The sequence below is a fragment of the Tursiops truncatus genome, chromosome 8 (genome assembly GCF_011762595.2).
Source record: "Tursiops truncatus isolate mTurTru1 chromosome 8, mTurTru1.mat.Y, whole genome shotgun sequence".
NCBI classification, from domain to species: Eukaryota; Metazoa; Chordata; class Mammalia; order Artiodactyla; family Delphinidae; genus Tursiops; species Tursiops truncatus.
Window position 1 is genome coordinate 108,038,840 of NC_047041.1, and position 10,436 is coordinate 108,049,275.

Below are 10,436 nucleotides of genomic sequence, written 5' to 3' on the forward strand. Positions count from 1 at the left end.
GCAGTTCAGAAGCCGAGACCGTATGGGGCCCAGCCTGGCGGGACGGGAGGCTGGCACCTGCTGCCCAGGAGCTGGGGCTCCAGAGCTGCCAGCCGGGAAGGCCGAGCCGCCGTCCAGTCTCAGGGACGGCTCGGCGTCTGGACGTGCCACCTTCCCTTTGCACAGAGCGCGCCCGGGACCCCTGGGGACCCGCCCAGGGTGGCTCTTGCCTGCGCCCGGCTATCCTTGCCCAACTCTCACGGGCTGGGGCCTCGTCCCTGCCCTTCCTGGCGCCCTGCCCAGCCTGCCCCCAAGCCTGGGTTCCAGGAAAGCTTGCGGTGCCCCGTCTTCTGTGCACTGAGAGATGGACTTTGACCCCGACGCTCGCCTCACTGTTGCATCTCGTTCACACCTCCGGCCCCGCACCTCCCGGCTCCTGCTTCCAGAAGGTTCTTCATAGCACACGGAGACTTGCCTTTTGGGCCACGGGCTCCCCGGTGAGCCGAGGGGGTGGCACCCACGCCCGTCCTCCCGCGCCCAGCCTGGCTCCAGGTGGGGAAGGACCTGCCCCCCCAGAAGCCCCTCTGCCTCCGTTCCATCGGCCTCTGCGGACTAAGCGGGTTTATTTGGGTTTTATTTGTTTTGTCGTCCCGCCTCTCCACCACCTTGGGGAAGGCCAGGCCCGGCCCCTGGGGTTTGCACAGCATGAAGGTGGTGGGAAGTGAGGACGGGAGGTGGGGGCCACGTCGGCCTCAGCAGAAGGGGCTGCACACCCAGAAGGAACCCCCCCAAACCTGAAAAGGCTAAAATGGCGACGTAGGCGGGCAGCGCCCCCAGGGAAAGGCTTCCAGGCCCTCCCTGGCGTCCTGGCGTCCAGCTCCAGGCGGCGGCCTCCCCGTGAGCAGAGTCGGAGGCCTTGGGACCAGGCCCTGCAGGGAAGCCGTCCCGGGCGAGGGTTTTCTGGGATCGGGGCGGCTTCTCCTCCCCTTCTCCTTAACGTAGAAGCCTGGGGACCGCACGTGTTCGGGGCAGTTTTCCAAGGTGTATCGTTTCTAAGCCTTTGAAGCTATCTCTGCGCAACCCCGGACATCAGGATCCTTCTGGAAATTGCCATCCAAGCGCCCAGGGTGCGTTGACACCCTCAGTTCTGTGTCAGCACTTCTGATGGCCTCTGCCAGACGCAGCCGCGGGGGCCAGGCCAAGGCTTCTGACAGTGTGCGCTGCGGCAGCCGTCCGGGTGCTGCGGGTCCTCTGAGCTGAGGCTGCGGTGACGCTTGGCATCAGTGAGCCTGGGACCCTCGAGGCACCTGCTGAGCCCCCGGGTCAGCCAGGCTCTGTATATCTGCACCTGTTCCCCCAGTGCCCACCTTGTCACTCCCTAGTGTCCACCTGTCCCCCCTGTGCCCGCCTTGTCCCCCTCTTGGGGGACACAGGAGTCTGCCCACAGGGCCAGTGGGGACAGCGCCGGACACCAGCAGATCCCAGCCCATCTGCAGCCCCACCTCCGAAAGAGATGCACTTACTGGCCTGGCCTGTCGGGGGCATGGTCACCCCCTCCCTAGTATAGATGAGAAGGGTACATGGAGGGGGACGTGGCCTTGCTCCACACAGATCCCTGGGCTGGTGGGCATGGCAGCTGGTGCCCACGGCTGGCGGGCAGGGGTGCTGCTGCTTGAGACCCTCTTGGCGGTGGCAGACACCAGCTCTGACCACGTGGAGTGATCACAGAAGGCCCAGCAGGCGCACGTCGGGGCACATCAGAGATGGGTGGCAGGGCACGGGCGTGGGGTGTGGACCTGAGGGACGAGCCAGGTGGCGGGGCCAGCGGCCGCAGTCAGGGGCCCTTTGCTCCGACCCTGACCCTGACCCTGCCGTCAGCCTGATGGTCCCTTCGAGTCTGAGGTTCCCAGGAGGGACCACCAGCCCAGCTCTGAAGCAAGTGTCTTGCCCGGGTGAGGCTGTACCATCTGGGGCTCCTCCCGGGAGGAGCCCCGGGGTATCCGCTGCAGCCATCCTCATGCTTCACAGGCAAGAAGGCGCCGGAAGCTGAAGCAGCCAACAGACCTGGGGGCCGGCCCTGGGCCCCCTCCCCCACGCCCATTTTGTGTTGGTTCCTGTGTGGTGCAGGGACACAGCACCCCATACTGGCCCCCAGTCCATCAATGCTCGGTTCCTCGAGGGCCAGTCTCTCCCAGGATGATCGGGGCAGGCTGGTCCTGGGGGGTGGTCAGCTGGGGCTTCGCAGGGGAGGCAGCAGCTGAGTCTGAGCAGGAAACGGTGCTCACCCAGAGAGGGGAACAGGGTGGCCCCCTCTCCACGGAATACTGTAGCACGCTGAGGGGGGGCCTGATGCCGGGGCCCTCACAGCCCATAGTTTCTCATGTTCAGAGGAGAGCTTGACACCCGGCAGTGGCCGGCTTGGTCACAGTTCCTGACAGGAGCGCTGAGCCACAGTACTGGGCACAGCGGGTGCCCACGGCGGGGGACTTGGGAGGGTCTAGGTGAAGTCCAAGTGGGGCTGTCTCGGGTTGAGGGGCGGGCCGTGCTGTGGGCGGGAGAGGGGCAGCCACTCCCTGCTCTGCCCACTTGCTCCCAGCCAAGTGGGCAGAGGATGGCTGAGTGCCTTGTGGGCCTGCGCTGGCCTTCCCTGGAGGGAGGCTGCCCCCGTGAGCCCACCCAGCACCCAGGCCCCCTGTTCCTCCAGGTTTTGGGCATCTATGGGCAAGTCAGGAGCTGGCAGGGAGCTGTGCTCCGACCTTGAGGCAGCTGCCGAAGCAGTGGCAGGGGCAGGTCAGCTGCATTTTGCAGGGACAGTGGATGGGGCCACCAGGACGAGGGGAGGAGGCTGCTGGCCTGGGAACAGCTGTCGGGTCGGGGTGGGTTGCAGCTGGCCGGGTGTGTTGGGGAGGGAACGTGTTCGGGGAGGGTGTGAGTCGGGGCAGTCTTCCCAGGCAAGGGCTGGCCCTCTTCCCAAGGCTTCCGGGGCGGGGCAGACCTGGCTTGGCGGGGTCTCTTCTCTGGGCTTCCTCCGGAGGAAGGAAGGGGTTAACTGGCCGGATGAGGGTTAGTGGAGGCCTGGGCTCCTCCTCCTTGCCCCCTCCCCCGCCTCCAAGAGCCTTCCCAGCAGGTGTTGGGGATCTGTTTAATAACTCCTACAAACCCCCAGGCGAGGCGGGGTGCTGAAGAGGGGCTGCGGTGCCAGCGGTCTGCTCAGTAGCAGAGGCGCAGAGCCTTGCGGAAGACGGTCCGGAACTCGGTGTTGAAGACGGTGTAGATGACGGGGTTGAGGGCGCTGTTGACGTAGCCCAGCCAGGTGACCGCGCTCACCAGCCGCGGGGGCACGGCGCACGTGGGACACAGCGCCCGGGAGATGTGCACGACAAAGAAGGGCGTCCAGCACAGCAGAAAGGCCCCTGGGGGCGAGGTTGGGGCTGCCGTGAGCGGCTCCCTGCCACGCCCCCCGCCCCGGGCACCGCCTCACACCCCGGGCGCTGCAGTCTTCCCCTCTCTGCCCACGTCCCCTGGCCGGTACCCACCGACCACCACAGGCAGGACTCTCATAGCTTTGCGCTCCCGGCCCGAGATCTTGGCGCGTCTCCTCCTGCGGGCCCGCAGCGGGGGTTCGGCTGGCATGGCGTCCGAGGGCAAGACTGCATCCGAGGCTGGGGTGGCGTCGGGGGGCGGGGTGGCGTCGGGGGGCGGGGTTGCGTCGGGGCCCGGGATGGCGTCGGGGGGCGGGGTTGCGTCGGGGCCCGGGATGGCGTCGGGGGCCGGGATGGCGTCGTGAGGCGGGATGCAGTCTGGGGCCGGGATGGCATCCGGGGGCACGGCGGCATCGGGGGCCGGGATGCCGTCGGGGGGCGGCGGGCCGGGGCCGCTGGGGCGGCGGGGCGCACGGCCGTGCAACTTGGCGCGGCGGGCTGCCTCCCAGCGCCGAAGGCCCCGGAACGTGGCCCAGTAGAGCAGCAGCATGAGCGGGCAGGGCAGGAAGAAGGAGCACACGGACGAGTAGACCACGTAGTCGCGGTCCTCCAGGCGGCACACGGAGGGATCGCGGCTGCGCGCGTCGTTGAGGCCGCACAACACGGGTGCCGCCACCGCTGCCGACAGCAGCCACGTGGCGCCGATGAGCAGCAGCTGCCGGCCACCGCGGCTCTGGCGGTTGTAGTGCAGCGGCACGGCCACCGCCACGAACCTGCGGGGAGCGTGGTGAGGGCGGCGGGGCCGGGGCGGCCCTACAGGGGACGGGGCGGTGCGGGCGGCCTACCTGTCCACGCTGATGGCGCACAAATTGAAGATGGAGGCCGTGCACAGCATGACGTCCATGGCCATGAGCACGTCGCAGAGGCCAGGGCTCAGCAGCCACACGCCGCCCTGGACCTGGGCGCAGGGAGGGGCCCCGTAGCAACAACAGACACAGGACGCTACCCTCCCCCAGCCGCCTGCCCAAGCTGTCCTTCTGACCCCCAATGGTCCGGGAGCAGAGGGGGCTGAATATCAGAGGGGAGGGGAGAGGAGGGGAGGGGAGTGAGCCGGAGACAGCTGGGCAGTCCTGCCCGCCCCTCAAGCTGGGCGCCAAGAGACGACCCCCTTCCTTTCTCTTAGAACTGACAAAGGCCTTGGGGGGGATCCTGGGGGCATAGTCACCTGAGGACTGGGATCTCTGATGCTGTGGGGCTCAGGGTACCGTGGGGCCCCTCCCTGCGCAGGTGGGGACCCTGCGGCCCAAGAGTGTGAGCCCAGCACCCCTATACCACCCCCCAGCCCCTGCAGACAGCTAAGAGTCAGTGTCTGCGGAAACTCGCTCTCTGGGCGTCTGGACGTGTCATTTCACTCCTGTCCCCTCACCCGCAAGAGAGGGCGAGGATGGTACCCACAGCATTGTTACAAAGTCAAGTCCCCGGCGCCGTTCCCGGCGGTCCCACCAAGGGCAAAGGAGCAGACAGCCACCCCCCTCTAAATCCCCTCCTGCTGATTTGGGGCGATTAGGAGCTTAAGAGCCGTCATTGTGACGTCTGTCTGCAGCTCGGGGTGGGGGGGAGCGGCAGGTCACGTCTGTCCTTGTCCTGCTGGCCTCTGCCCCAGCCCTGCCCAGACTCACTGTGTCCACTGCCTGCCCTCCCCCATCGCCCAGGACGCTGTGTCCCCAGCTCAGCCCTCAGCAGCTTCTCTCTGCCCAAACTGCACAGTGGACATGGCTGGCACCAAGGGGGGACCGACCCAAGGGCCAGACCTGCTCTGGGGACGGAGGCTCCTGGGCCCAGGTTCTGGCGGGGGCCCCGGACCCCACACCTGCGCCTTCCCTCGGTTCCACTGTCAGGCCCGGTGTCCCCTCGCTCCAGCTGTGCTCACTGCCCTGCAGCTCCTGGCAGCTGAGTGTCCCTCCTGCTGGGAGCCCAGTCGGTGCGTGAGTGAGGGTCTCCTGCCCTGAAGTGTGCTGGTGTGTGCCCGCCTGTGGTCCTGCCTGGCTGTGGTGTGGCCTCGTGCAGTGACGTGTGTGTCTCTGTGCCCCAGGGGGAGCCGGCATGGGGGTAAGCCTGAATCTGCCTGTCTGTCCAGGATCGGCGGTGCCAGCTCCATGCCCACCCTTCCACCCTCTACACCTGGCTCCCCTGGGGGAGTGGAACCCGGCTGAGGGGGCTGAGTGGGGGGCTGGACTGCCAAAGTCGCCTGTTTCTGGGTTCTCTGCTTGAAGGACAGAGGCATCTCTTGGGTAACAGACACCAAGACAGAAAGGGAGAAGAGGAGAGAGGGGCAGAAGAGGGAGGGCGGACAGACAGCAAAGCGGGCAGATGGACAGCGAGATGGGGGAGGGGAGTGAGGCTCGGAGGTGCTGGAGGCTCCGGTCGTCCTGGGACCAGGCGCGGCCCCCAACTCGAGGCTCCTGAGAGGCCAGGCGGCAGGGTCACGCTGGGTCCTCGGTGTGGCTTGGCACAGGGAACAAGGAGCAGGTGAGGGTGCGCGTGCGGTCGCGACGCGGGCTCACCTCGGAGTAGACGAAGAGAGGCAGCACGAGCAGGGCGAGTAGGAGGTCTGCGGCCGCCAGGCTCAAGATGAAGTAGTTGGTGGGCGTCTGCAGGGCGCGCTCGGCCGCCACGCTCACGCACACGAGCGAGTTCCCTGCGAGCACCGCGCCGATGAGCAGCACGCCCCCCGCCAGCGCCGCCGCCGCCCCGGGGCCCCCCGCGCCGCCGCCCGTGCCGGGCCCGCGCCCAGCCAGCAGCCCGTCCGCGTCCGCGGCGCTGCGGTTCCCCATGGCGCACGGCCCCGCGCGCCCCGGCGGGCGCTCAGCACCGCGGACAGTGCCCAGGTCGGGAGCCGGAGCCCCGCCCCTCCGGCCCGCCCAGCCTGGTCTTAGTCCCGCCCTGTCCGCCCGGCTCGATGGACCCCGGGGCGCTCTAAGTTGCATCCAGTCTTTGCCCATCTTGGATTTCTGCGCTTCGAGAGACCGGCAGGTGGACAAATGCAACGGCCCAAAGCGACCCGAATGAAGTGATATGATTGACACGGGCGGGCCCAGCATCGCTCTGCGCCTGGAAGGGTTGGGGGGCGACGCGCTGGTGTGAGCCCCGAGAAACCGACGGGGATGGAAGGTCGGCCCGACCATCCCACGAGACTCGCGGGCGCCCATGCCAGCGCCATCCCGCCCGGCCCCAGAGAGCCCCGGCGTCCCTACAGGGACCCAAGCTGGGCGTCACCTCCCCGGGGACCCTGCTGGAGGCCCTCGAGGCAGAGGTGGAGCCACTTCTCACTCCGTCCGGTTCTAGCATCTGCGGAGGACCAGCCTTTTCAGGCCACCACCCCAGCCTCCCCCCGGGGCCCCCTGATGCTCGGCGGCGCCAGCTCCATGCTCACCCTTCCACCCTCTACACCCCAGCCTCTTGGGCCCCTTTGCGTCCCCCCGCAATGATTGCAGACCCCAACCAGGGGCCCTGCACTCCCCCCACCCAAAGCAGCCTCTCCCTCAGTCTGGACCACACTCAGTCCCTCTCCACCCACACCCACTGCCTGACCCTTCATCTTCCCCCCAGCCGCTGAGTGGTCAGCCTCAATTCCGGCTCCATCGCCTCCGAGCCTGTGACCCTGAGCGAGCTGTGCACCCCTCTGAGCCTGGAAAATGAGCTCACCCCACAGAGCCTGAAAGGCCGTAACAGGAGGAAAGGCCGTGATAAGCCCACAGGGGGCTTAGCAGTCTCCAGAGTTCTGCGTGCTCTTCAGACATGTTTTACCTGAGTCACTTCCTTCTTCACAGAGAAAAGCCCCAAATGAGAACCCGCTCAACCTGCACCCTCCACTCCCACAAACTCACTAGACCCCGGGCCTCCCTGGAGCACTGGAGGTGGTTCTCCCTCCCTCCCTCCCAAGGATGAGCCTGGGGCCCCATGTGCCCATCACCCTCCACCTGCCAACATAAGACTGTAGGAGCTTGAGGGGCTCTGGGTACAGGGTCCCAGACCCATGCAGGTAAGACTGTGTTGTATCCATGGGGCACAGAGTTCATGGCAGAGATGGCTGTGCATGACAGAGAGGTCAGCCCAGACCGTCTGTCTCAGATTATAAAAGTGAACAGAGGGGCTTCCCTGGTGGCGCAGTGGTTGGGAGTCCGCCTGCCGAAGCAGGGGACATGGATTCGTGCCCCAGTCCGGGAGGATCCCACATGCCGCGGAGCGGCTGGGCCCGGGAGCCATGGCCGCTGAGCCTGCGCATCCGGAGCCTGTGCTCCGCAATGGGAGAGGCCCCAACAGTGAGAGGCCCGCGTACCGCAAAAAAAAAAAAAAAAAAAAAAAGTGAACAGAAAGAACATGCAAGGAAAATGTGCAGTGAGAATTTTTATTATGGACTTCCTGTGACGCGCAGCCTGGTCACTAACGGAGCCAAGAAGTGGGCTATGCAGCTGCATCACTCGGTGGGACCATCTAAGGCACATCCTGGCCCCTCGTTTGCATCTGTGACTCCCTCCGCCCTGGGAGGGCCAGAAAACTCAGGATGGACCCGAAGCGCAGAGGTGCTGCCAGGAATCAAGGATCCTGATTTCAAAGACATCAGGAGACACAGGGGCCAGCTTGAGGGACTGGTAGTGTGTGTATTAAAGAGAAAACAAGGACTCTGAAGAGACAGATGTCATGATATACTCATAAGGGGCAAAATCACTTGAGGTCTGGTAAAGGAAAGGTGTGCAGGACGCGGTGTAGATGGGCATCCGGGTCTGAGTTGCATTCAACATCTCCACCCCTTTCATGTGGATCAGTAAAGGGACAGGCAGGCTTCCTCCCCTTCTGAAGCTTTGAGCAAGAGAACTCACAATACTAGTGACTAGGGCAGGAAGTTTCTTTTCTCACAAGACAAAAATCCGAGGCAGGGCTGGCTCTGTGATCTTGGGTTGGGTGCCAAGTGGTGAGTCCAGCCTAGCCTCCTATCTGCTTTGGGTCTCTCTCCTGGTCCTCAAACATCTGCGACCATTAAGAGTGAAAAGGTAGTCCAGACTGGGAAAGGATATAATATAGTTGCAATGTAGATCTCCGATAAAGGATGCAGATCCAGAATACATAAAGGGCTCTGACAAATCAACAAGAAAAGAAAGACAATCCCATTTTAACAAATGTAAAAGTCTTGTACCCACATTACAAAAGAGGGTATCCCCGGGCTTCCCTGGTGGCGCAGTGGTTGAGAGTCCGCCTGCCGATGCAGGGGATGCGGGTTCGTGCCCCGGTCCGGGAAGATCCCACATGCCGCGGAACAGCTGGGCCCGTGAGCCATGGCCACTGAGCCTGCGCGTCCAGAGCCTGTGCTCCGCAACGGGAGAGACCACAACAGTGAGAGGCCCGCGTACCGAAAAAAAAAAAAAAAAAGAGGGTATCCTAATGGTCAATAAGCACATGAGAAAGTGCTTAACATTCTTAGCCATTGGGGACATGACAATAAAAATCACAACGAGGGGACTTCCCTGGTGGCGCAGTGGTTGAGAATCTGCCTGCCAGTGCAGCGGACACGGGTTCAAGCCCTGGTCTGGGAAGATCCCACATGCCATGGAGCAACTGGGCCCGTGAGCCATAACTACTGAGCCTGCGCGTCTGGAGCCTGTGCTCCGCAATAAGAGAGGCCGCGATAGTGAAAGGCCTGCGCACCACGATGAAGAGTGGCCCCCGCTCGCCGCAACTAGAGAAAGCCCTCGCACAGAAACGAAGACCCAACACAGCCAAAAATACATAAATAAAAATAAATAAATTAAAAAAAATTATCTCCATAGTCAAAATAATTCTTTAAAAAATAAAAAATCACAACGAGGGAGTTCCCTGGTGGTCCAGTGGGTGAGACTCCACGTTTCCACTGCAGGTGGCAAGGGTTTGATCTATGGTCAGGGAACTAAGATCCCACATGCCGTGGGGCACAGCCCCGCCCCCCCCCCCAAAAAAAATCACAAAGACTTGTCATTGCACACTAAAATGGGGGGGAAAATGTCAGCTATGTAATTTGAAAATATTTCCTCCCAGACTGTAGCTTGTCTCTTCATTCTCCTAACAGTGTATTTGGTTAATTTTTTTTTATGTGTGAGGTATGAGCCTGATACCTTACACACATGATACCTTATGTGTAAAGTATGAGCTGAGGTGAGTGATTGATTTTTCTTGCCTATGGATGTCCAGGTATCCCAGCACCACTTGTTGAAAATATTGTTTTCTCTCCATAGAACTGCCTTTGAACTTTTGTCCAAAAGCACTTGATCATATTTGTGTGGGGCTATTTCTTGACTTCTATTCAGTTCCATTATCCAAGCGTCTTTCCTTTCAACAACAGTACAGTCTTGATTATTGTGGCTTTATAGTAAGTCATGATATCAGGTAGCTTGGGTCCTCTAAAGTTGTTCTTTCACAAAACTGTTTTGACTACTCGAGTTCCCTTGTATGTATGCATTTTAGAATCAGCTTGTCTATATCTACAAGAAAGTCCTGCTGGGAAGTTGACTGGGGGAAATTGACATCTTAACAATATTGAGTCTTCCAATTCATGAATATAGTATATCTCTCCATTTATTTAGATATTCCTTGATTTCTTTCATCAGTATTTTGTACTTTTCAGCATACAGATCCTGCACATATTTTGTAAGATTTGTACCTAAGTATTTCATGTTTTCTGGTACGATTGTAAATGGTAGTTAAAAATTTTTTGGTTTCCAGTTGTTCATTGCCAATGAGCAGAAACAGTTTTGTATATTGACCTTGTATCTTTTTTTTTTTTTTTTTTTTTTTTTTTTTTTTTTTGCGGTACGCGGGCCTCTCACTGTTGCGCCCTCTCCCGTTGCAGAGCACAGTCTCCGGACGCGCAGGCCCAGCGGCCATGGCTCACGGGCCCAGCCGCTCCGCGGCATGTGGGATCCTCCCGGACCGGGGCACGAACCCGCGTCCCCTGCATTGGCAGGCGGACTCTCAGCCACTGCACCACCAGGGAAGCCCGAACTT

The 10,436-nt window shown here is 61.9% G+C and overlaps 1 protein-coding gene across 1 annotated transcript; it reads right to left on the reverse strand.

The window, feature by feature from the left end:
* Positions 1–3,107: 3,107 nt before the first annotated feature.
* DRD4 (dopamine receptor D4) lies at positions 3,108–6,251 on the reverse strand. Its single transcript, XM_033861527.2, has 4 exons — positions 5,966–6,251; positions 4,247–4,359; positions 3,516–4,174; positions 3,108–3,392 (listed from the first exon to the last, which is right to left on the reverse strand). Exons 1-4 carry the CDS (start codon positions 6,233–6,235, stop codon positions 3,190–3,192), a joined length of 1,245 nt encoding a protein of 414 aa, XP_033717418.1. The 5' UTR covers positions 6,236–6,251; the 3' UTR covers positions 3,108–3,189.
* Between the last annotated feature and the right edge of the window lie 4,185 nt (positions 6,252–10,436).

Coding starts and splice junctions, on each gene's coding strand:
- DRD4 (XM_033861527.2), bottom strand. CDS start 6,235: ATGGGGAACCGCAGCGCCGCGGACGCGGACGGGCTGCTGGCTGGGCGC. Junction 4,360..5,965: donor CTCTCTTCGTCTACTCCGAG/GTGAGCCCGCGT, acceptor CCCTGCGCCCAG/GTCCAGGGCGGCGTGTGGCT. Junction 3,393..3,515: donor AGTCCTGCCTGTGGTGGTCG/GTGGGTACCGGC, acceptor CCTCGCCCCCAG/GGGCCTTTCTGCTGTGCTGG.